Source organism: Cupressus sempervirens, chromosome 4 (genome assembly GCF_028749045.1).
Source record: "Cupressus sempervirens isolate cs-2001-9-10 chromosome 4, ASM2874904v1, whole genome shotgun sequence".
In the NCBI taxonomy this organism is placed as follows: Eukaryota; Viridiplantae; Streptophyta; class Pinopsida; order Cupressales; family Cupressaceae; genus Cupressus; species Cupressus sempervirens.
This window is the reverse complement of record NC_143121.1, coordinates 300386489-300413166: the sequence shown is the minus strand read 5'-3', so window position 1 is coordinate 300413166 and position 26678 is coordinate 300386489. Positions and strand designations below refer to the sequence as shown.

Sequence of the window (26678 nt, the reverse complement as noted above, 5' to 3'; positions counted from 1 at the left end):
GTGGTGCCCTTTAGAGGCGATGACCAAAGCCTTTTCGAAAATCTAGGTATACTGAACGCTATTCAAGTTAGAATTCAGATAATCATTTAATGTGCTTTGTTTTGTAGGGTTTTTAAAATGCTTTTATCGCCTGTAGTGAATGGTATTCAAACCAGATATCATTAAGCTAAATTAGGCTGTTTTTTAAATGCTTTCATCGCCTGTAGTGAATGGTATTCAAATCAGCTATCATTACTTATGATCTCGGACCACTGGGTACTTATGATCTCGGACCACTGGGCACTCAAAAAGCAATTAAATTAGATCGTCCCAATGGGCTAATTACTGGGAAATAGTCATGTAATAAAATTAGATCATCCCAATGGGCTAATTACTGGGAAATAGGTCATGTACATTATTGTACATTATTGGGAAAATGGAGGACGAAGTTAAGATTAATTATTAGTTCCTGTCATAGGCAGAATCCATTCGATGCAAAATAATCTTTTATCTAGCCAGTAGCATTTAAAGTTTTTTGTCACATATATACAAATGTCTAATGTTTATTCATTTATGTATTGTTTCAAAATTTAAAAAAAAGTAGTTATCTTCATTCTTATTGGCTGTGACTAAAAATAGTAAGGGAGAAAAATAATTTTCATTAGAGATAAATACAGACTTTTCTAAACTCTATGCAAAGCGCTTGATTTATGATTTCTTAGATCGGGAGATTTCTGGAAGCCTCTAATTCTAGAAATTTATTTTCGTCAAATCTTACTCATTGTGCTTCCACACGACAATGGCCAAAAAGGTATGGGCAAGTCAGGTGATCCCCTTCAGCGACTTCTCTTCCACCAAATCATCCCTGCTTTATCTGCGAGGGCGGTGAAGTCCTTTTGCAGTGGAGAGCTTTCAAAAGAACACTAACCTTGCCAATCCATCCATGGGCTAACGCTGGGAAGACTGCCAATGGCTCCCACTTGTTCACTTTCACTGTCAACATTTATTACTGTAGATTTATTTTGTCAACTAGTTTGAATGGCTTATCTATCCATCCACATTTTCATACATGTGTACCAGAGCAATACCAACGATAATATATGTCAAAATCCTCCTTTCACTTAAGCTTTGATGGATGCTTATACTCTTTCCTTGAGCGTTTCGTTGTCATAAATAAGAACTAGCAACTTATGCTTATCTTGCAATCATGGCATTCCATAAAGTCATATTTTGGTTTTGATTTTTGACACAGCAATTTTTGTTATGTTTCAATGTCCTCTTCTCAGGGAGAAGATTGTAACTATTCAACAAAATGCCTCTAAAAAATATGACTTTATAGAATGCCATGAGGCATTTTTAGGCAGTTACGATCTAATTCCGAGAACTCAGTTAAATATTCCTAGGGTTTATGAAAGAAGCAAACCAAGTTAACAGGTTCAGCGTGCTGTGTTCTCGAGAGCTCTCTTCCAAGAGAGCAGACTTCTCCTTGGAAAGACAGCTTCTTCCTCCTAGAGCTGATTTTGTCCTCGTTGCTATTTAAATGAAAAGAAGTAAAGTGAGCTTTACAGCAAGCAATTCATTTGGGAAAGTGACAACACAGAAATATATTTAAGGGCTCACAATTGATGTAAAACGTCATCTCCGAGTAAACATATCACACATGTGCCTTTCTTTTGTTCAAACTAAAAATTTGGCAAGTTCAGATGGGGTCGTCATCCTCGAATTTTCATTTCTATTCAGCCCTCGTAATCAGGTTTCCCTGATTGAAGGAGTTGGATTGTTTCTTTGTGCACGTTTTTTCACATTTCATGCCTTACCAGTGCTGAGGCTTCCTCTGATTTCTTCACTAAGATGCATTTTTTCAATGAGCTTCTCAGAGGGAGTTTAATGTGAGAATTTTTTTATACTTCCCTTCTTGATGATAACCTTTCATTTCCTTTATTCCTACCTTTCTTCGTTCAACAAAGAAGATGGTTCTAGTTGTTCCACATCCTTCCCCTCCATGTTCAAGTGACAAAAGTATTCACAGGAAAGTCAACAAGACCACATCAGCCATGCAACTCACATGCAGTGGACAGGAAAAGTGACAAGATTAAAGCTCCAGAACCGAACCAGGCATATTATTAACAGGAAAATCAAACACATACAAGAGGCCTACTGCACGCACAAGGACAGCCGTGCGGTCCATGGCCAAGTATATTCCTTCCTCTCACAAGGGCAGCCATGCGGTCTATGGGCAAAGAAATTCCTTCCTCTCATGCAATCAGCCCATGCTCATCCAGACTTAAAAGAAAAACTGTGCAAAAATATTATGCGTACCCCTTGAAATTCGTTGCCTGCCATTTAAGAAGCAGCCCTGTTTGCCTCATATTTTCATTTACTATATCCTCTGGCCCTGAGCCACACGCCATGTAAACATGTGCATGCCCTCTGCCCCTTCCCTTCGATCTACTCTCTCAGCATCTTGTACCATAATTTTCCGAACAAGTTGAATATAAATCATTTTGATCAACAGGTCGGGGAAATTGGTTGCACAGGAATAATAACATACTTGGAAATTCATCTTCATCCGCCTACAAAAATCAGAATTTCCACCACCAATTGAATCATTGATATCCAATATTGCAAATGCTCTAATCTCATTTCATAATTACATCAAAACAAAATTGTTAGCCTGCCCTTAAATCCAATCAGCCTTTAGAAATAACATTCTCAAGTCAATTTCCTAAATTAAACTTATGTTCCCATACAGCATATAGTATGTTCCCACACTGAGATTTTGTTGTTTTTTCTCCAAAATTTTCGTGGAGAAGTTAAATTGCAAAGGATGAGCATTATATACTGACTGATGACTATTTAATTCTTAGAAAACTGGCCTTGTCATTTGATGTTAGAATATATTTAAAAAACTGTGGCTATGATTCATGGACCTATTATGGTACCAATTTAAAGGAAATCAAAAAGCTGTCTGATTAAAGCCAAGGTTCAAGCCATACGAAGCCAGTTCACCTGCAGTTATAGACTTATATGCAGCCACCATACTCCTTCATTGGCGCATTTCATGAAATAGTTTAAAAGCTTCTTCACATTGTTGGTTTTGCACATAGCCCACAATCATTACATTCCACAGAAATTCTGTTGGCATACATATCCACTACAAAAGCATTGCCCACAAATCCATCTGAATTAATTCCTCGCTTTCTAAAAAGAAATGAATCTCCTTACCTGTCTCAGTGTGCATTAGTGCAGGCGGGGAGAACATTAAAAGCCTCCTTAACTTCCCCATTCTGAACATAAATTACAACCATGGTATTTCTGCTGATGACACATCGTTCGGGCATTTTCTGAAACACATAGCATGCAAACTCCAAAACCCGACACTTTGCATGGATGAGAAATTGGATTTATGTGGTGCTGGTCAAGGTGTAGTTTTGCATGTATACTTGACGTGTTTAAAGAAGGTAAGTTGTCCTTTTCGAAATGCAAGTATAATTTGAATTGCCATTTGCATTTACATTTGCTCTTCAGAACTTGAATTTTGATATATTGGAAATTATTAGTTATGATGGTGGTACATTAAACATCCGATGTAGAACTTTGTTCAACAACTAATGGCTGTAGGGAATTGAGAAATGTGTGCTTGAAAAGGAGAACGGGCTTAGGAAATGTGGGTGTCACATCTCTCATGAAATCATGCCCTAATATAATGCATTTAAACCTAGGATTCTGCAACAGGATAACATATCAAGTATTAGAAGCAACTGGGGCCAGTGAATGCTTGGAAATTCTTGGATTGAATGGATGTAAATTGATGAGTGACGGGGGATAACAATCGTTGGGATCAATGTCAACTGCCACAACATTGAAATGGCTTGACCTTTCTCATTGTGATCAAATTACAGATACGGGTGTTAGCCTTCTGTAATACTTGCCTTGTTTACAGGTGCCGGGTTTGGAAGGATGTGTCCCAGGAGTGACTGCTGCTGGAGGACTGCACCTTCAAGCTATACTTACCCTAGAAGATAGAAAAATTTCATGGTTGATTAATATATCAGATGTATACCCCAAAAAATATATAACTTCTTCATGACTGATTAAAATATCAGAGGTATACCCTAAAAAATATATAACTTTTCATGACTGATTAAAATATCAGATGTATACCCTATAAAATAGGTATCTTTTCATGATCTGTTAATATATCAGATGCATCATTGCTTACTATTGCTAGGAACTGTTCAAATTTGAAAGAAACAAGGGCACTGGTTGTGAATCTGTCACAGGAGATGGAGTTTTTAACTTTTCACAACATGTTTCTTTGGAGATGATCTTAAATGGATATGAAAATGTTCAGTGAAGATATTTAACAAATTGCACTTCGCTTTTGAGTTTTTTGGATTCAATTGAGATCTTGGACATTAGATTCCTGCCAGTTTAATAGAGAGAACTAATGGTCAATGCAAAGTAGAATGGTTAAAATTTGTAAATATAATATGATCCTTAATTAGAAGGATTTTGGGAAGAAAATTGATTCTTTTGATGTGAAGGAAAATTGCTTCTAGCTTAATGAACATAAGCTATTGAGTTGCATAAAACTGTTGAGGATTTCCTCCGATTCAAACTTGCCATGATCGTTACCACATCAAAACCTACTTATGAGATGTTTAGAAGCTGTCAGAAATTTTAGGCTTATTTACAAATAAATCTTATATGTTTTAAACGCAGGGTTGTCAAATTGTACTTTTCCTTTAAATTATAGGTTATTTATACTATATTTTCTTAGATGGAATGCTAAAAGCACACAGAAAACAAGAAGGCGATGTTTTTCTCATCGTTCTTGTTTAAATGATTTGGAAGAGGGTAATGAGCCTTGATGAAGAATATGAAACAGGTGATACCCAAATTGGTGCACTTAAAATTCCTGACAGCATAAAATCAGGAGCAGGTTAAATTAGCAGCACAGTGCTCACAAACTCGTGAAACACAAATGCAGAGGACTAGAACAAATGGTGTAGGAATGATCTGGTGTGGAGAGCCAGTGGACAATGTAAGTTACAACAGGAAAAGTGGACTACTCCTGGAACCCATAACTCAAGAATACTTCTAAAGAAAACTAATAAAGCGGTGAAATCAGTCAAACAATCAGAAAACAAGTGAGACAATTAATTGGTAGTTTCCAATCCTTGTAAATGCAACAACTATCCAAACTTCATGCTATTAGCATCTCATTTGCGTTGGTTCTGTTTCTTGATTATTGCATACAATATCAATCATAGCATGGTCTTCTCTCTCATTTAATGATCCACCCAATATACAGAGTACTAGCTTCTTGTCAGAAATCATGAAAGGAAAGAAAACTGGTTCATTTTTTATTTAGTGGCAGAATTTCATTTGTGAGCAACAATATTCTTGGAGACAAGTTTACCTTGTAAGCTACTAAGTATTTTGACTTTCTTCTTGCAGTCTTTGTTGATGGGAGAAGGTTGTTTCAAGCAAGAGAGCAATAGTTTTAAATAGGTTAGTCTTGATGTAGAATCCAATACGAATAATTTGGCAGCACACCAACTGTTTGACAAAATGCATCAACAAGGAACTATGCATGCATTTGTAGCTTTCAATGCACAAATATATTTTGATATTGTGTATCCTAATTAATTGAAAGGGTCCAAATGGAGATTGGAAAACCCACCCACCAGAGAATGGAGAGGATGGAGAAGCATTCCCATCTCCAATTAGCTCCTGTGTCGGAGATTGGGATACTATATGGCTTGAGAGGAAGGTTTAGTGGTCATTGTTCTAGTTTTGACTTTCCTCTTTTAAAATGTTATAGCGTATCTCTTTTAGTTTGAATAAATGTTATGATTGTTCTCATTTTTCCCTTGCAACTGCTGCGGGGGAGGTTTTGATGAACAATTGTCTGTGGTGATCCCTGCATATCAATGTGTTGCTCGCAAAAGAATGGGAGCAAGATAATTTTATGTGGGTGTAACTCAATAGCTTTAAGTACAAGTTGTTCGGTAAGACAGTCATTGTGTTTAAGCAATGTATATGTTATTTAGATCACAGACGGGGCATAGATGGTCAGAGGCATATTGGATTAATGAATATGTCAACATGATAAAGTCAAGGTGATTCCATGAGATGGAGTTATTGTGGGTAAGCAATGCATATGTTATTTACATCACATACAAGGTACAGACGGTCAGAGGCATATTGGTTTATTCAATATTTCAACATGATGATGTCAAGGTGAAAACCACATGTTGAACGGTGCTATATGTAGAAAACCGGGTTTACAAGTCGGTAAAATCCCCACGAGGCTCTAGATCATCTTATTGTTTTCCCATTAGGATTAAGGGGTTTTATTAAGTAAATATTGATAGATTTATAATAAAGCAGATCATGTGTAGAATTATCCACATCCAATTCTTTCAATAGATAATCCAACAAGCATTGTAGCAAACCTAATTAAACAACAAAGCAAACATGACAACTTACAAGTCACTGCAACATAAATGGAAAATGCAGCATTCAATATATACATCGATGAGGAGATTTTGGATTATTTCTGAAGTGTATAACAGTTACAAAATAGTTTATTGAAGCTTACTTACAATCAGCTGACCTATTACTAATTTCTGTTGTCTGCTTTGTTCCGGTAATATTTGTACAAACAATTGATTGAAAAAGCAGGGGTTGTTAATAGAATCTGCATTATGGTGGTCATTCTCCTCAAATTGGAGCCCACTAAGTTAGGCTGAATGTGCAATCCCTTGTGGAGCCTCTAGAAGATCCTGCTTGGCTGGCAATCAAATGTTGGCACAAAGACTGGCTCCCAAAAGATGGAGCATCTGCATCTCCTCGCTGGGGATAGATTTCATATGGTATTCAATGATCCTTTCATATCTGCTCTTTGTAAGTAGTTGAGAAATCTAACCAAAAATGCTAAACTTGGCTCAATGAACATCCGCCCCAACCCATTAATCTAGCCGAATGTTTTTTACAGAATTTTAAGGATAGGCCAATTTATAGGGTTATCTGCAAGATATTTTTCAAAATGATGAGAAAAGATGCAAATCTTGGGTCTATCCCACACGTCCTATCAATACTAGGTGCTGGAAGAAAGCATGATAACAGTCAAGTTTCTTCTAGATGGAGCAAGTTTGTTTAAATAGGAGGATGGGTTTTATTGGTCTGATTTCGTAGGCCCTGATCTTAGCTCATCCTCTTAAGCTTGCCACACAGCCTTCACTGAAAGCAATATAAGTATTAATTAGCTCCTACATGTATACATTGGATGAATGTGTTGGGCACCAAATATTTTTTACGTCAAACTGTTATAAACAGAGTAGCCCGCAGAGAATTCGAATTTGGCACTCATCCCATTTCCACATATCAGCCCAGATTTTACGTGTCTCCTGCAACTCACCTCTTTTGCAATGCTCATCAATCAACGTGCTGTGTTAGAATTACGAATGCAAACCAGGTACAACTCTTCAAAAGGGTTCCTTGCCTCAAAATTGTCCCCCTTCTTGCAAAACCAGTAAATATTTGTACTATATACAACATTATCTGGCATACAATTATTCTGCAGCAACCTATACCATTGCACATTGGAATCTTTCACCTTACCCTCCATGCAAAGACCATCAATAACTTATTAATCATTGCAGAAACTTGAACCTGGAATCCACTTTCTACCTACCATGTCATTCAACAAGCTCACAACCATGCTAATCTTGCCCTTTTTGCTGTAAACCTCAATTATCATAAGTCAAATCAATGTTACAAATGTAAATGGCGGAATACTTGAATGAATTAATCAGAGATCAAACTGATCTATATATACAAAGAGGGGAGTCGAATAGAATAGAAACATTCTATTCTAGACTACACCTAAATATTAGAAACATTCTAATATTTACAGAGATATAATAAGATATAATAGTGAGCATTAAAAAAAAAAACATGAAGGTTATTTTAATACCCCCCCTTAATGCTCAATCTATTTACTACACCAATAGATCCCCTGAATTTAACAAACTTGTCAGGACCAAGGGGTTTAGTGAAAATATCTGCTGATTGCTCTGAGGTAGGAACATAGCGTAACTGAATAGATCCATCTTCTACTAATTGTCGGATGTAATGGCAATGAAGCTCTATGTGCTTGGTTCGTTCATGAAACATTGGGTTCTTGGCAAGCTTGAGTACGCCCTGATTGTCTGAAAACAAAGAAGTCGAACCTGCTTGAGGAATATGCATATTTGCAAGCATCTGCCGGAGCCAAATTGCTTCACAAGCTGCCTTGACAGCTCCTCTATATTCTGCTTCTGTAGAGGAGAGTGCATGTGCTTGTTGCTTCTTACTGGTCCAAGTAACTGCTGCAGATCCGATACTAAACACATAGCCAGAAGTAGATTTCCTATCATCAACTGAGCCGGCCCAATCGGAATCAGTGAATCCACTGAGCTGAGGAGTAGTACTCCTTGTGTAAAGAAGACCATAATCTAAAGTACCATGTACATAGCGTAACACAAGTTTCGCTGCAATCCAATGATCAGTCTTGGGGTTTGTCATGAACCGTGAGATGTAGCTGACTGCAAAACTGAGATCAGGTCTAGTAGCAGTAAGGTAGATGAGACTACCTACTAGCTGCCTGAAGAGTGTTTCATCTACAGGATGAGAAACAGATTGTGCGGACAATTTCAGACTAGTCTCCATTGGAGTGGAGGTAGATTTGCAATCCTGCATTCGAAACCTAACAAACAAACTTCTGGCATACTTGGACTGAGACAAAAAAATACTATTGTCAGTCTACCAAACCTCAATACCTAAACAATAATGAAGCAATCCGAGATCTGTCATATCAAAAGTTCTGCATAGATCTTGTTTGATTTATGAAATCAAATGTTCTGAATTTCCAGTAATGATCAAATCATCCACATAGACAACAAGAAAAAGAATATCATTACCAGAGTGTTTAATATATAGATTACTGTCTGACGGACTACGCTGAAATCCTTGAGCAACCAAGTAATGATCAATCTTTATGTACCAAGCCCTAGGGGCCTGTTTAAGATCATAGAGGGCCTTCTGGAGTCTACATACTTTGTGTTCTGAACCGGCAACCTTAAAACCTGGGGGCTGTGTCATGTAGACTTCTTCCTGTAATTCACCATTGAGAAAAGCGCTCTTCACATCCATCTGATGAACTTTCCAACCATACTGAGCTGCAATTGCAAGAAGAATGCGAATAGTGCTCATCTTGGCTATCGGTGCAAATGTCTCCTCATAATCAATGCCTTCGCGCTGGGTGAATCCTCGAGCAACAAGTCTAGCTTTGTATTTGTCCAAGGTACCATCTGCATGGTACTTGACCTTATAGACCCATTTACAGCTAATGGGTTTCTTCCCAGGAGGGAGATCTGAAAGAACCCAAGTGTGGTTCTTTTGAAGACTCTGAAGCTCAGAATCCATTGCTTGTTCCCATTCTGGAATTCCTTTGGCCTCTGCATATATCTGGGGCTCAGGGATACTGTGGATGTTGGCCATAAGAGCTATATTAACTGTGTTGTGCTGAAGGCTCTTATTTCTGGAGGTTCTACCCTCAATGAGTTCATCAGGACGAAGATCACTAATCGTTTGAGCCCACCATTTTGGTCGAAGAGTCGAGGAGCCAATATCAGATGCTGACGGAATAGCTGGATGAGAAGCAGGAGCAGGAGTTGTATTATCTGGAAGTGACTGAGGTGGTGTATCAGTAGCATCAGATGACTCATATAAAATAGAAGAACCCAAGTCAGAGATTGCTGAAGACTGAATCTCGGAATGTGGTGGGGAGTCAGAGAGCGGAAATGGTTCAAATTCCTCATCAAACACAACATCACGATTGAAGATTAAACGATCAGTATTTACATCAATCAATCTGTAGGCCTTATGTGTGTGACTGTATCCTGTAAACATAAGTTTCTGGCTTTTGGAATCCAACTTAGTGCGTTTGGCATCAGGAATCCATACATATGCCAGAGAGCCAAAACTTTCAAATGGTTGATCCTAGGTTTGCGACCAGACCAGGCTTCCTCAGGAGTCTTATGATTAACTGCAAGGGTGGGTGACCGGTTAAGAAGGTAGACAGCTGTGGATACTGCTTTTGCCCAATATTTTTTGGGAACATTTCTATGTTCTAGCATGGTCCTAGCCATTTCTGTGATGGTACGGTTTCGACGCTCTACAACACCATTTTGCTGAGGGGTGTGAGGTGTGGTGAACTGACGTCTAATGCCATGAGTAGTACAGAAGGCAGAGAAAGCAGAAGAATAGAATTCCCCCCCATTATCGGTCCTAAGAGTACGGATGGAGGAACCAGACTCTTTTTCTACTAGAGCTTTAAACTGCTGAAATACAAGAAAGGCATCTGATTTTTGCTTAAGAAAATATACCCACATTTTGCGACTGAAATCATCCACAAAGAGTAAAAAATACCTGTTCCCAGTAATAGAAGGAGTATTCATAGGACCACATACATCAGCATGGACTAGCTGGACTACTCTGTATGCCCGCCATGATTCACCATTCTTAAATGGTGTCCTATGTTGCTTCCCTGCTTGGCAAGCTCCGCAAACGCGATGGTTCTGGGTCTGAATATTAGGTAGGCCATGGACTAAATTATCTCGAGCAAGTTGTGCTAGATATTGAATGTTCAGATGATCGTATCGCTGATGCCAGAGACTGTTGAGAGCGGATGATTCGGCGATGAAGGCATGCTCAAGGGAATCGCCTGAATCTACAAGCCTATAAATACCATGATCCTCAAGACCGAAAGCAAGGGTAGTGCGGGAAACACGATCAATAATCGAACACTTATTTCCACTGAAAACGACATCCAACTGAGGAGAGTGCTTCATAATTTGACTAACAGACAGAAGATTATGTTTCATGCCAGGAACATAACATACATTGAGAAACATGAGTTTTCTTCCTCCAGACTGAATCTGAACATTGCCCTTGCCGACAATATTGTATTCTTCACCGCCTCCAAAGATTACTGAGTCAGAATAGGGAGTGAATTCAACAAACCAATCACGCCTATGAGTGAAATGTCGGGAGGCACCAGAATCGATGTACCAAGCAGAAGATTTCACATGATTTGCAGGTATGCTGGCCATAAAGGCATGGTAGATAGATTCTTTCTGCTCTGAGTGTTGGGCAGCATTGGCATGTTGTTTAATTGAGTCCAACTTTTGATGCTGCTGATACAGATGCTTATAATATGTGAATATTTCAAATGGCACAAACTTCGAGGTGAGAAAATGAAAGATCCAAAAAAATTGGAGAAGTAACCAAAAAAGAGCTCGAAAAACTCAAAAATAAAATGTTGTCGAAATTCGGATCCGCTGGCTCGAAAATCGAGGCACAAAAAACAAGGCACCCACATAAATTTGATGAAGACCCATTTGAGATTTTAAAAAACCCACCAAGAATATGTGCTCAGAAAATTTTTCCGAAGTCAAAAACTAGGGTTTCAAGCAGAATAACAGTCGGCGGCCAAAAAGGTCAAAAAGGCAGAAAAAAGATGTTTGCAGGTGAAAAAAAACAACAAAACCCAGCAGCTGAAACGCGAGCAGAATATCCAACAGGAATAGACAGACCCGTTTTTGAAAAAAACAACCAAAAAATCCCACTTTTTGAGATCTGGATGTGAACAGATTTGAAAAAACGACCGCCAGATTTGAAAAAACAACCTTCAGATTTGTGACTTACAGACTAAGCTACGGGTTTCCAAGAACGCCAGTAGCTGAAGACACAATTTTTCAATTGATTTGCACAGAGGGTTTAAACCCTAGCTCTGATACCATGTTACAAATGTAAATGGCGGAATACTTGAATGAATTAATCAGAGATCAAACTGATCTATATATACAAAGAGGGGAGTTGAATAGAATAGAAACATTCTATTCTAGACTACACCTAAATATTAGAAACATTCTAATATTTACAGAGATATAATAAGATATAATAGTGAGCATTAAAAAAAAAAAACATGAAGGTTATTTTAATAATCAAAACTAATGCAAGCAATCTCTTCCATTCCTCTAATAAGCATCACTGCTTCCTACAATCAACCAAAAACTTTAACAAATCGTTCATCAACCTTGCCAAGAATTTTCAATTAGGACTTCCCAATTTTTCCGCAGCTAAATTTTGAAAATATTTTACAATTTTTAAACATATGATTCTAGGATTGCTGTGTGATAGTATTCGATTTGCACAGCAAGTCCAGAATCTTATCATCAAAATATAAACACATAATGATAGTAAATCAACTCAGATTTTCTGTACACTAACCAGTTTATTTTGTGAGGCAGCATTATTGACAATTTGGAAAGAGAAATTTCAGTGCTGTCCTGATACTAAAATATGGCATTAAATATTTTTGTATTTTTGCTTCACAGTTTAACCCCCCAGATTAATGGAAAATATATGAGCAATTTATGAAGGTAAAACCACAAAAAGTTGTATAGCTATTAGCAATTCAGATCAAGATAGAGCTCTGTTTTTCATGTAAAATCCGATGTTTTCATGTCTTGCTGTAAAGCATGAGAAACAAAGGTGTAAATCTATTATTTGATCCAGGTTTTCTGTACATTTACCAGTTTGTTTTGTGTGGTAACCTGTCTCGAGACAATTTGGAAAGAAGAGATATCAGTAAGTTTGGCATCAAAGAATTTTCATGATATGGATTTGTCTGGCAAAAGTTATGGAGTTTTAGCTAAGTTGCCAATTTCAAATGCAAAAGGGTAGGGGTATGGGTGCATGGGTACGGAATACTGGTACATCAGAAATATTTTATGAGGTTGGGTACATTTTTGGTACGTTCATATTTATATATGTGTGTGTGTGTGTGTCTATCTATGTTACCCGGGGACGCATTTCCAGCCCTAAGCCTTGAGTTTCGAAAACCGTCCCCATTTCGGGAACTTGGGGATGGCTAGATACGTTTCCAAGCCATCCCCAGCCAAGCAAGAAAATCGGAAACCTGTCCCCGAAATTTCGGAAATGGTGAACGCGTTTCTAAAGGCTGTTAACATTCCTGGGGACTCTGTAATTGTTTCCCATCCGTCCTGGGGACTGCTTGAAGTTTCTGATTTTAAAATAAAATTCAACTTTTAAAAAAAAACATTAATAAATGGTGGTTTTCTGGGCATTCGCTGGCCCCACATTAAAATAATAAAATATGTTAATATAACCCATGTCAAAAGATTTTTTTTTTGGAAGCCATTACAAACTTACCATCCAACTATGATTGAAAATTAAAACTTCAACTTTTGTTCAACAAACCAGATTTGAAAATGATTGTAAATCAGACTTCTATTTGATATTCATATTGCAGACCTGGAAATGATTGTTGCTGGGTTGAGGAATACTCAAATTGTTTTCACCTTTGATAATGCTCTAATAGCAACAATAATTGCCCAAAAATAAATTTCTGTAGCTGATTACTGCCCAAACAAGATGGCTGCTACCCGTCTAGGAAGATTTGGCACAACAAATTCGATTTTCTTCCAAAACCCACAAGAAAGAGTTGTAAAGTCTAATCCATGGCAGATTGATTCTCTCATTTGATGTCATCCTATGTTCCAACAATTCTTAAACGATGATTCGATTTGATGCTATGTTCTATGCTGATTTGATGAATGGAATTGATAATTTTAAACTATGTTGCTATGATGAATGTGACAATGTTATGTAATTCTGAAATTCATGAATATATATATATATATATAGCCATCCCCTACCGCTCCCTATTTCAGCCAAAAAAACCATCTCAGAAAACTAGTTTCCTCGTCTCCTTATCCCAAAAACTCGGGGTAACATAGGTGTGTATGTTTGCTATGATGAATATGACAATGTTATGTAATTCTGAAATTCATGAATATATATATATATATATATATATATATATATATATAGCCATCCCCTACCGCCCCCTATTTCAGCCAAAAAAAACCATCTCAAAAAACTCGTTTCCTCGTCTCCCTATCCCAAAAACTTGGGGTAACATAGGTGTGTATGTGTATATGTGTGTGTGTGTATATGCATGTATGTATCTATATAGGCAGCTTAAAAATATTAGTAAGTTTAAAATGTCATATACCTATACATATGTTAAATAAAACCATTACAAATTTTATATTTTGAAACAAAACATTATAGTTTCAATATAGAACTCTATATCAATAAGACCAAGCCAGAATCTCATGGTAGATAAGTTCAGAGTTCGTTAATCAGCAGTCTAGGTCATTTTTATATCTAAAAGATCAAACTAGAATACTAAACATTTCAGCATTTACAAACACAACCCCCAGACGTGTACCCTATTTCATACCCAAAAATGCCCAGAAAAGTCTCACAATTCAGCAACTCGGAGTTTTAGCAGTATATTAGATATGAATTTCCAGATTGTATGGAAAAGGATAATGCTTTTATAAAATATGTGAAGCTGTCAATGAGATAAAATATAAGTGAAGGGGAATAAAAAAGAGCAGAAAATCATATAATACCAAGTAGATAAATTGCCAACTTGTGTTTGTTTTTTTGTTTATTGTACACAATAGTATATTATTTAGTTGATTTAGTAGAGTTGATATTTTTTTAAAACATAGTACATTAAAAATAATCACGAATATACAAATTAGTCATCGTGTAGTTTGTTTTTTTGTTTATTGTACACAATAGTATATTATTTAGTTGATTTAGTAGAGTTGATATTTTAAAAAAAGAGTACATTAAAAAATATCACGAATATACAAATTAGTCATCGTGTAGTTTGTTTTTTTTTTGTTTATTGTGGACAATAGTATATTATTTAGTTGATTTAGTAGAGTTGATATTTAAAAAAAACAGAGTACATTAAAAAATATCACGAATATACAAATTAGTCATCGTGTAGTAAGTGTTAATTGTTGTATGCCATGTGCCATGCCCGGAGAGTCTGCTGTCAGCAAAAATTCACGTGGAAATAAACGTACCATCATAACATGTTTCATGAAGACCAGTTGTGATGAATACAAGCTGACATTTATACTTGGCCTTCACGATCATAGATTGCCATGTTCATCAAAGTTCGTAAAATATTTTGATTTTGAAACTTCAACTCAAGTATCGGATTTATGGTTGTAAAATACTAAAAATGGATGAGTTTGACTTGTACGCCGCCTTTGCTTTTCGCGTTCCATGACATCATTTTTAGGATTACCATAGGGATTTTTCCAGTGGGCTTTTAGTGAATGCTGCCATGCCCACTTTTTAAAAATATCCTGTCACTTTAGTGACATTTACCTCTAGCACCTATTATATAGCTTTACGCATTACAATTTATTTTGTTGTACCATACATAATATTTCTTTACCGTTACAGTTCATTTTTACTTATTTATTATTTGCCTTCCAATTTATTACCCAAAACATATGTTGCCAATGGCATAACCCCTTGCACCTTGTTGGGGTGCAAGTGCTATAAAAATGTGCTCGGCTATATTCCTCCTACAATTCTTTGTAACTAGTTAGCTAACAGTCTGAACAATAAATAAAGCATTCATTATCAAATTGCCTGTGGGCAAAGATAAATGAACACAGGCACTTAAATAACAATTTAATTCTGCACAAAAAAGAACAGAACTGCACACTAGGCTTTTATAAAAATTAGCATTTAGATTGATGCAGTTTCTGGATTTGATTGAGTTTAGTGTTTAATGTTTCGAATCACGCTCTGTGATCCGTCATCAGGATGAGAAGCCCTAGAGGAACAATAAGATAAATTGTTGCAGATCAGGTCAAGAATGTATAAAGGATGCCAAAAGGACAAGGAGGGTCAAAGGCAAGAAAACAAAGAGATCAACAAGCAAATGAAAATTCAAGAAAGCCCAGAAAAGGAAATTAAGCTATCAGAAAAGATTACGACAAACATATTAAGGAAAATGCAGTCTATAAAAATACACATTATGGAAAATGCTTGAGGAAATCAATTGTTGACCAACATATGTACTGTGGTACTCTTTTCTCTGCTTTCTACACATGCAAAAATATTGGCATTATCTACCAAAACTATGGAAAATTCGTGTAGAAAAGTTAAAACAGTTGTTCCCTAATTCTGGTTCTCTTTTCTATACATTGTAATAATATTGCCATTATCCCTCAAAATATTTAATTTGGAAATGCCTGGAGGAAATCACTCGTGCATTCACATATTTTCTTTGATGTACTTTTGTATTCATATTCTTCAGTTCTAATATATGCAAAACATGCAGAAGATTATTTCATTCAAACATGCAATGAGTTTTGTCGGCACATCAAAGATGATCAAAATCAAGATCGATGTAAGAATCGGAAAAGTTAGAAATCATTTCAAACATATCTCAGATGACTTTACATGCAAATTCTCAAAGTGGTAAAATTTCACCTGCAAAAATTCAGATCTTTAGTCCTTTCATAAATACAACTTCACTTTTATTTATTGGATGATCTATCGGCAGAGTTCGGTACAAAAACAATTGCAAAGAACTATGAACACCATGAACAAAATAAAAAATATGAAATTATTCTTTCAAAAAGGAAACAGTACAAAGACTCAAATATTTTAAGAGAGAAACCTTGAATACTTAAAAGAGATGAATTATAAGATAATCTGATAAAGCAACTTCTATTATATACAAACATGAACAAGAATGTCTAGTTTCATGCTTCTTGCTCACAACTTCGAAATAAACATTTCAATATTATAAAGTCATACGATACATGTTTATAACGAGTAACATTTAGCCATTACTATTTCTGCTTGTTAGTTCTTGTACATTGACATTTCATGTTTATTAAGGGCTGATGTTCTCGCACCATTCAGGACGAAAAGTTTCAAAATGAACTGTGAACACCATCAACAAATAAAAAATTGGAAATTATTCCTTCAAAATATTAACTGCATACAGACTTCAGCATTTCAGAAGATAACCTGAATATCAACAATATTTGAAAAGCATTTTTTGCAGTCTTACCAAAGCTTTCCTCCTCCGCACTTGTAGAAAATGTTCGAACATTAAATATTTGATGCTGCGCTAACTCTGGCAGAATTCGGTGTGTTGAACCGATTGAAATTCACCATATGCTAGAGCAAGTGGCCATGCGTTATAAATTGCATGGAAACATTCTTCAAATCAAAGTCTTCCAATTCTGATTCTTCGCCAAACCTACCATTGTGTATGAGGATCAAACCAAACTCCCTCGGTAGGATAATGTGAGTAGAGACCTGGCAGTAAGTTAAAACTCTCTGGAGGAGGAGGAAACTCTTCCCAACTTTGAGTTTCAACATCATATGATACAACGTTGTTTGCATTCTCTGATTCAACAAAATAGATCATGTTTCCTCTTCCTGTTGCTTGGACAGATTTTGACCCTAGCCTACTCAAAAACAAAATTCTACCCTGAATGGCATTCAATTCTATCCACTTCATATGCACAGAATCAAGCTTGAACATCCAAATCCTCTTTCTTGCCACAGGGTATGCATCCTTAGGTTCCTGAGGATCGTCATTACAACTTTCTTCATCATCTGGACCAGACCACCATGGGCCAACGATCCTCAAGACCATCAAAAGGTCACCCTGAGAGTCTACCAAGTATAACCTCGGTGTTTTCTTCAAGTTCACGTTGAAAATTCCCGGCCTCTTCACAGTCAAATCCTTCCACACGCGCTCTTTTAGGTCAAACATCTTCAAAATTCCCCAATTCTTGTGAGTTATGCAGTAAAATCGCTCATCACACAGGACAGCATCAGTAACACCCTTGAGCAGTTTTGCAGAAGTATGAATATCTGATATTGTCCACCTACCACTATTAGGCTGGTGTGTCCGCAACGTCAAACTGTTCCTCCCACGTAAAACAACCAACAATCGGTAATCCTTTGAAATAGGGTTCATGGAAAACGTTACCAATTTAACACGTCCCTGAAGTGCGGGTAGCTTAGTCCGTCTACCACTAATGGGATTATAGAGATAAAGCTTGGCATGTCCAGAATCTTCTTTATACAGGCACAAAACGCCCCCAGAAGCTGCGACACAGACAGTTTTCCTAAAAGGTTTTGCCTCAATTTTGTGCCAACTGTTCAATGCAAGATCGAAAACCCAGCGCATAGACCCCTCATTTTCCCTGCACTGCAACATCAGCCATGGAGTATCGGATTCATGGTAAGGCGAAGAAAGCCATCGCCATCTCTTACAAACTGCCCGTGCCCTTATTAGGCCAGTCAATGGCAAATGCCCTACAATAACATCCAAAAGTTCACAAGGCAGGGACCCCCAGATCTCTGCATCCATATTTGCATTTAGAGTTTTCCTCCTCTTATTACTGACCTGGCAACCGTCATCAGCAATTGCCTCCGAGAAAAAGTTTATGCACGCCGCCTCAAATCGGGAACTGAAATCATCCTGAATCTGATGCACTGCAGCAGAAGATGAAACCCTAAGGCTAGGATCTTCAAATGAGACCTTAGGCCTAGGGTTTCCGGTGCAAACCTTTACCTTAGAGTATTTATTTAACGCCATCCGATTAGACTTTTCATCGCCCGATTGAATCTCCGCTTCCTGGGACGAAGTGGGTATTACGGGTTTGGGCCACAACTCGAGCGTTAACGATATTTGGCCAAATGGGTTTTCAAAATCAAGACTTTCCATATTGACATCCATGTTGTATATCTCCAATTCAAATCAAAACCAGTTATTAACAAGAAAATAAGAGAGATTTACACTCTAGTTTCTTCAGGAAATACTAGCGGAACGGAAAAACAAATCGTGAACCTCTCAAGCTGGCATTGGTTCCAGGATCTGCCTAACCCGATCTACTACGGAAGACTTGAACTGGATCAGCAGTTGAACTGGTTCCAGGTTATTAATATCAATTCCGTCTATACACAGACCATCCACCATGCACAAATGTTACAAGTTTCAAAAATCATCATACTCGGCAGTCATTTAATATTTTTTTCAGACTTTGCTCCATATGTTCACTGAATCTCACATAAATTTTCGAGCCTCTGAACGGAGAAAATATGTGCTGTAGGATGGGCGTTGAATAAATTTATTTGAACCCTCATGATTTTTTCCTTTTTTTTTCTTTTTTCATCAATGATTTCTTACGTCTAATATTTTTTTCATTATAAGGGATAGGGATAGGTTTGGACTCCAATTTTTGTTTTTATTAGTCCCTGTCAAGGGAGGAATACTTATGCATTCATCAATGCAAATATCACATTAACACTAACCAATCAAATCAAAGAATTTAAAAGATTATATGAGATTTTAAATGTTTATATTTTTTCTAATTTTTCATTATTTTATAAATCACATTTTTCATCCATTCTATTGTCTACATTATTTTTGGTGGAATAGAAAAATAATTACAACTAAAAATAATTACAACTTCATCTTGCATTAATCAATGTATTAATTACAACTTTATCTTTTCCACATTTATGACAAGTTGATAAGATTTTATTTTTTCAATCATTTTATCTTCCACCTCATCAATATTAATTATCACAATCTATTAAAGTGTTTTTAATTTCTTATTTTAAATATATTTATTATTATTTTTACATTGATGTTTATATATATATATATATATATATATATATATATATATAAAACTAATAAATGTCTTTTTAATATAATTTCAATATATTATATCTTTATATTTGAATTTCTAATTTTTTAAAAACTTTTCTTTTTTAATAAAAGTAGATTAATTATTACTGTTATTTTATTTTATAAAAATAAATTAAACAATATTTTTTTAAATTATATTTTATAATAGTGTTTGTAATATGTATAATTGATAATTGTTACAATTTAGAAATTATATCATTTATTTTTATTATTAATATTTTTTATTTAAACAATTTATCATTTAGTTTAAATACATTTAAAACTTAAATATATATATTTTAATATTAAATTAATAATTATATTTTATATCAAATAAACATACTAAAGAAATAACCACAAAAAAGAAATAATTTAATTCTAAAAGATATATAAATTATTATTTTATTTTTAAATTTTTTTTTCGGTAAACGGTCGTGGCCATGATTAAGATATATAAATTATTATTAAATTTTTATAAACTATGTATTAAAATTAAATAGTTACATTTTATTTCTTATTTATTACATCATATGTATTCATCAACATCAAATTCATATGTATTACATCTATTTAGTAAATAGTAAACATTTTTTAATTGTGTAAAATTAAACAATTAGTTTTACTTATAAAATATTTTTATATTTCAATACGTTTCATTTTTCTTATAGAAATGTGACTTTTAATATAAAAATTAAATTCTTAGTTTCATTAATTAAAATATAATATATTTTAATTTTTTATTATAACCATGATTATATTTTGACTATTTGTTTTATTAAGAAAAATAATTATATTTAATTCTCTCTCTCACACATACACAACTTATGTTGGTACCACTCTATCTTACTGTTTTATCTCTCTTCCTCTTCCTCCTCTATATTATCTATCCTTTTTTTTCCTCTGCATATATGTTTATGTTGTTATTGTTGTATACTACTATTTATCTCTATCTATATCTCTATCCTAGTTTTTGTCCAGTGCTAATGATTAAAAATAGTGTGAGTTCCGTTTGATAATCAAGATGAGAATAATATATAGTTGGGGTAGTTATTCCAACTAGTTATGGTTCTTTAGTAGCATACATGGTATGCTTAAACATATAATGTGATAGTCCAAATGCTTCATCACTTCTTCAAATTCTATAATTCAAATATTGGTATGGATATCTTTCCTCATTGCACATAATTTAAGTTGTCAACGTAAAAGGTGCACATTTGTCTAAAGCATATGTATTGATCGTAATATGATATTAAGTACTTAGTGCCATATTGGAGACTTTGGCCTCTTATTCTTGGGCTTAAATATCCAAAGATATAATAATATAGCACGAGAACTTAACAACAAAATATGAGCTATCCTATCAAATCACAAGCGCATTTCTAGGGTGAGAATTTAACAACAAAATATGAGCAATCCAATCAAATCACAAGTGCATTTCTAAGCAAAAATTAATGCATTCACAATGTTAATTTAGATTCTCATTCATCTACACCTCTACAACCATTATGCGTTAGGCAAGAACTATGACGCATTGCGTCTCTTGTTATTAATGGTGACATGTATCCGAAGATGCTGATTTTATTAAATTTATTTGAAAATTTAGATAATATATTTTTGAATATTAATCAATTACTATTATTTTTTGTTCAAATGAGCATCAATTAAGTTGGATAGTATAATCTATTATACCCATGGATTCTAATTTTGGTTTTATTAAAGTTAATCTTTTGACTTTAGTTATATAATCTTAAAAATTGGTGGAAGTATTTGATGTGGTGAATTTAGTATAGTTATTTTAAATTTTTTTTTTTTATAGATAAGTGTATTGAAATTCCAAAAAGTGGAAAAATCATTCTAGAAGATGGAGCAGGGATCGAGGAGGTGTCATGGGTTTAAGTGGCACGCAAACCTAGGGTTCAATGGTAATGTAGACAAACGTTGGTCATTTACCAGGTGATCAATTTATTCCCTGCCAATCTCAAAACATATAGGCATAGGGTTTCAAACAATCTATCAATGACAAAACATTGGCAGGACAAAGAATGTGAAACCCTAGTGGGAATTATCAAATAACCAACAATAAGAATTGAGCCCATTTGAAATTGAGATATGGTGATTTGAATGTTGGGAATGGGTTTTAGTTCAAGAACATAGCAAAGAAGTTTTGGAGACCTAGGCAAACTTCCCCCCATTCTAGATTAGTTCAAGAACATAGCGAAAAAGTTTTGGAGACCCAGGCAGACCTCCCCCCTTATTCCAGAAAGTTCACTGGTGAGTCCCTATGTTGATCAATCCATAGCATCCCTTTATTATAAAGCGGGGAGGCCTTTGACTAATATATCCAAGTCTGAAAGTTTGGTGTGCTAAAACCCTAGGCCAAGAATGTCAATTGAGATTGATGGAAAATAACTTCTTTTTGGTCACCTGTGTGGTAGTTTTGGAGACCCAGGCAGACCTCCCCCCTTATTCTAGAAAGTTTGCTGGTGAGTCCCTACATTGATCACTCCTTAGCATCCCTTTATTATAAAGTGGGGAGGCCTCTGACCAATATATCCAACTTTGAAAGTTTGGTGTGCTAAAACCCTAGGCCAAGAATGTCAACTGAGGCCGATGGAAAACAACTTCTTTTTGGTCACCTGTGTGGTAGTCGTTGACAAGGAGTGGGCCTTTTATGGTGGAATGTGGTTGTTTGAGTGTTTTGGATTGGACAGTCAACTTCAACCCAAATATGGCTAGAGTGGATGAAATCTTATAATGGGTGAAGTTATCAAATCTTCCACAAGAATATATGGATCAGGCAATCCTTAAGATACTAAGTTGGGGGGTTATGTTCAATCTGAGGAAGCGGTTGACAAGGTGGACATGTTAGTCTACACAAAAATCCTAACTAAAATGCAAGTTGTGCATTCAATTCCACATGTTTTGGAACTACACTCAAGCGAAGGAAATTAACAACAAAAGGTAGAAGTAATGAGCCAAACAGAGTCAGAGGTGAAGGAAATGGGCGGAGACAACAATGGTTAAGATCAAGAGGATGGAGTTGTGTTGGATCTTTCTTTTAATCTTGCCACAAAGATTAGCAAAGATGGAATGTCGGACTCATCAACATCCCTTATGTTTTTGGATGAATGCTCTTGGTTAAAGAGTGTTAACCTAGAGGGTGGGTAGATGTCGCTTAAATATACCATAGATTCATCCTTTTGGTTAGAAGGGGCATTTCATTCTGCACAAGAATCATATGGTGACCTTCAATTGCATTTGGTGGTGAATAGAAAGGAGAAAGGTGTTAGGGATGTGACTCACTCGCTATCATTAGAAGCCCTATAATGGAGTCATGTAGTAGAGGTAACTTTGAATGGTGATGCAATGATGCACTATAACAGGCCCTAGGGGATGAGGCTTTGCAAGGATTCCAAGACAGATCGACCATCCCTACAACAAACTATGATCCCTCTAATGGTACCTTTTACATCAAGAGGAAGATTTAAATGACTATAATAGGAACATGAATGTAGAGGCTAAGCTACAATTATTGGGTCGACAATCTTTTATCAATAGCTCATAATATTTCAGAGACATCCTAATCTCTCCCATTCGTAATTTGGATACTTCCTTTGAAGGGGTGAATGACACCAATGGGGACTTGGATTCAACTCTGTGGAAGGTTTTTTGGAGGATTTAGGGGAACACAGTGTTCTAGTGCTTTTGAATATCTCAGACATTCTTGAGGAAAGAACTATAGAACAAACTTTGGTTGCAGATGTGAAACCCAATGGAGGAGAAAGGAAGAAAAGGGATCTTAAAACATCTCAAGCCAAACTATTTATGGTTGGATGCACTCCTTTCGTGGGTAGTAATGCCCCTAACAAAATTTTCTTGATCAAGTGTTGTCTCGATCAATTTAGGGCGTATGTGGTAATTTTACAAGAAGCAAAAAAAAAAATGGATGATATGAAGGCTTTTGCTACAAGATTTCCAAGGTGGCAATGTCATTTTCAAGAGGTTGTAGGTGCCTCAGGTGGTTTGGGTACCCTTTGGAATGGTGGTTCTGTTACCATTACTATGTTAGGATAGGACACCTCATGGATTTGGATTCATATATCTTCCTTATAGCTTATGACTGATATCAATGCAATTAATGTTTTATGGACCCACAAATATAGTGCAAGAATGCCAATTATGGCATAATCTATCTAGTATTATTATTGGGCATGAAGATGAATATTTTATCCTAGGTGGAGATTTCAATGTTATCTTCTATACCCTAGAAACCTAGAAAACCTAGAAACCTAGCTCACAGCTACCCAACCAATAGTAAATACATCACTTATAGAACTTCGTCTGGTATCAATGTCCCCTGCCAAATTTGAGTCAACATATCCTTGTAAATCAGTAGTAGAGCCCCCAAAGTGTAAACACTTACTGGATGTTCCTCTCAAATATCTAAGAATCCACTTTACTGCATTCCTATGCTCAATTCATGAATGACTCATACCTGCTAATAACTCCCACTGCATGTGCAATATTTGGTCGTGTACATACCATAACATACATCAAGCTTCCTATAAGTGAAGCATAAGGTACCGTGGACATCTTATCCTCCTCTTCTTGTCTCTTTGGACACATCTCCTTACTCAACTTCAAATGACCAGGTAAAGGTGTGTTGACAGCTTTAGCATTCTCCATAGAGAAATGTTGCAACATCTTCTCAATATAATCAGCCTGAGATAATGTCAATTTCTTGTTCTTCCTATCTCTACGAATCTTCATACTAAGGATTTGTTTTGTTGCCCCCAAATCCTTCATAGTGAATGCATGTGCTAACTGGCATTTCAACCCCTTAATGTAATCCATGTTAGACCTAGCTATAAGCATATCATCAAGATATACACATAAAATAATGTAGTTGTCATCATCCAACCTCTTAAAATAAACACAATGACTTGAATGACACCTACTATATCCATGCTCATGCATAAAACTGACAAATTTCAGATACCATTGCCGAGGTGTTTGCTTCAAGCCATATAAACTTTTCTTCAATCTGCACACTAAGTTCTCCTGTGGTTGTGTCATATATATCTCTTCATCCAAATCACCAATTAGGAAGGTTGTTCTAACATCAAGTTGCTCCAAATGCAAATCTTCAATAGCCACAATACTTAAAACAGTGTGAATAGAAGTCATTTTAACAATAAGAGAAAATATCTCATCAAAATCAATGTCATTTTTCTGTGCAAATCCTTTTACAACTAACCTCACTTTATATCTTTTATTACCTCCAACCTCTTCTTTTAACCTATAAACTCATTTATTCTGTAAAACCTTTTTACCTACAGGCAACTTGCATAAATCCCATGTCTTATTTTTTAACAAAGAGTCCATTTCTTCTTTCATTGCAATCTCCCACTGAATCTTTGTATCCACATGCACAGCTTCATCATAACATTCAGGTTCACCAGCATCAATAAGTAAAATAGAATATAAGGAAGGAGAAAATCTTTCTGGAGGTCTACTTAGCCTTGTTGACCGTCAAACATTTACTAGGTTGTGTGGTATTTGTTGTTGCGGTTGTTGCAGATCATGAGGAATTGTTGGAACATTAGCTTTTGGAGTATCATCCAATACTATATAATCATATTCTCTCTTCTCATGTTGTTGCAACAGATCTTTGTACAACACTTTCTCATTGAATATCACATCTCTGCTTCTTACAATTTTATGATTTTCAAAATCTCAAAGCCTATAACCAAATTCATTAATGCCATATCCAACAAATACACATTTCTTTGACTTAGCGCCCAACTTGGTTCTATTTTTAGAATCTATATGAGCAAATGCTTCACAACCAAAGGTTTTGAGAAAAGAATAACTCACCTTCTTACTAGTCCATGCTTCTTTTAGAATACCACAACCCAAAGGAGTAGAGGGACCTCTATTGATCAAATATACAACAATATTGACATCCTCTATCCACATGTTTAAGGGCGACCCAAACTGCAACCTCATGCTTCTTGCATGCTCCATTATAGTCTTGTTCATGCGTTCAGCCACTCCATTTTCCTATGGAGTCCTTGGAACAGTTTTCTGTCTGACTATAATACTCACCATCATTATCAGATCCGAGACATTTTAATTTCTTTCCAGTCTCATTTTCAACCAAGCATTTTCATTTCTTAAAAGTTTGAAATACATCATATTTCTGTCTAAGGAAATAAACCCATACTTTTATAATTGCATCATCAATAAATGTAACATAATAATGAGAGCCACCAAAGGAAGATACCTGAGCTAGTCCTCGTACATTTGTATACACAAGCTCTAATTTCTTGATTTTATTTTCTTTCCTAGTCTTCACAAAATTCACTCTCTTTCATTTTTCATACACACAACTTTCACAAAAATCCATATTAACACATTTCAAACTTGGTAAAACTTTCTTTGAATGAAGTATTTTCATACCTTTCTCACTCATGTGCCCAAGTTTGTTGTGCCACAACGTTGTATCAGAATCTACAACAGTGATTTGTTCTCCCTACTCAACTGTAGCAACTGTTCCTAAACATTCATTTTTCTCTAAAACAATAAAAGTAGTAGGAATGATATGACCTATACAAAGATATAAGATGCCTACTTTCACACCTTTTGCTACTACAAGGGAACTTTTTGAAACATTCCAATTTTTATCATTAAAAGTAACTACACAACCCTCATCACCAAGTTGCATTGCTAAAATTAAATTCCTACTCAGTCTTGGAACATGTTTTAGCTCATGTAGTAGCCAATGATTCTCATTCTGCAACTTAATCTTAACTTTTCCCTTTCCAACAATTTGACAGGGTTCGTTATCTCCCAAAAAAAAAGCCCAAAATCCCCTTGGACATAATCAATGAAATAACCTTTATGAGGTGTAGCATGAAATGAAACACCAGAATCTAAAACCCATGAATCATCAAAAGTTTCTAAAAACAAAAGCAAAGCATCCTCTTCGGATTTGTTAGTTACCATA

The 26678-nt window shown here is 35.7% G+C and overlaps 1 protein-coding gene across 3 annotated transcripts; it reads right to left on the bottom strand.

The window, feature by feature from the left end:
• Nucleotides 1-2071: 2071 nt before the first annotated feature.
• On the bottom strand, nucleotides 2072-19178 carry LOC149561201 (F-box protein At3g56470-like). Of its 3 annotated transcripts, none has more exons than XM_089825015.1 (2): nucleotides 17027-19178; nucleotides 2072-2552 (listed from the first exon to the last, which is right to left on the bottom strand). In XM_089825015.1, the coding sequence occupies exon 1, from the start codon at nucleotides 18710-18712 to the stop codon at nucleotides 17219-17221; it is 1494 nt and encodes a 497-aa protein (XP_089681141.1). In that variant the 5' UTR covers nucleotides 18713-19178; the 3' UTR covers nucleotides 2072-2552; nucleotides 17027-17218. The 3 variants fall into 3 exon arrangements, with proteins under 3 accessions (XP_089681141.1, XP_089681143.1, XP_089681142.1); XM_089825017.1 differs by lacking the exon at nucleotides 2072-2552 and adding an exon at nucleotides 3496-3994; XM_089825016.1 differs by lacking the exon at nucleotides 2072-2552 and adding an exon at nucleotides 16651-16896.
• Nucleotides 19179-26678: the final 7500 nt, after the last annotated feature.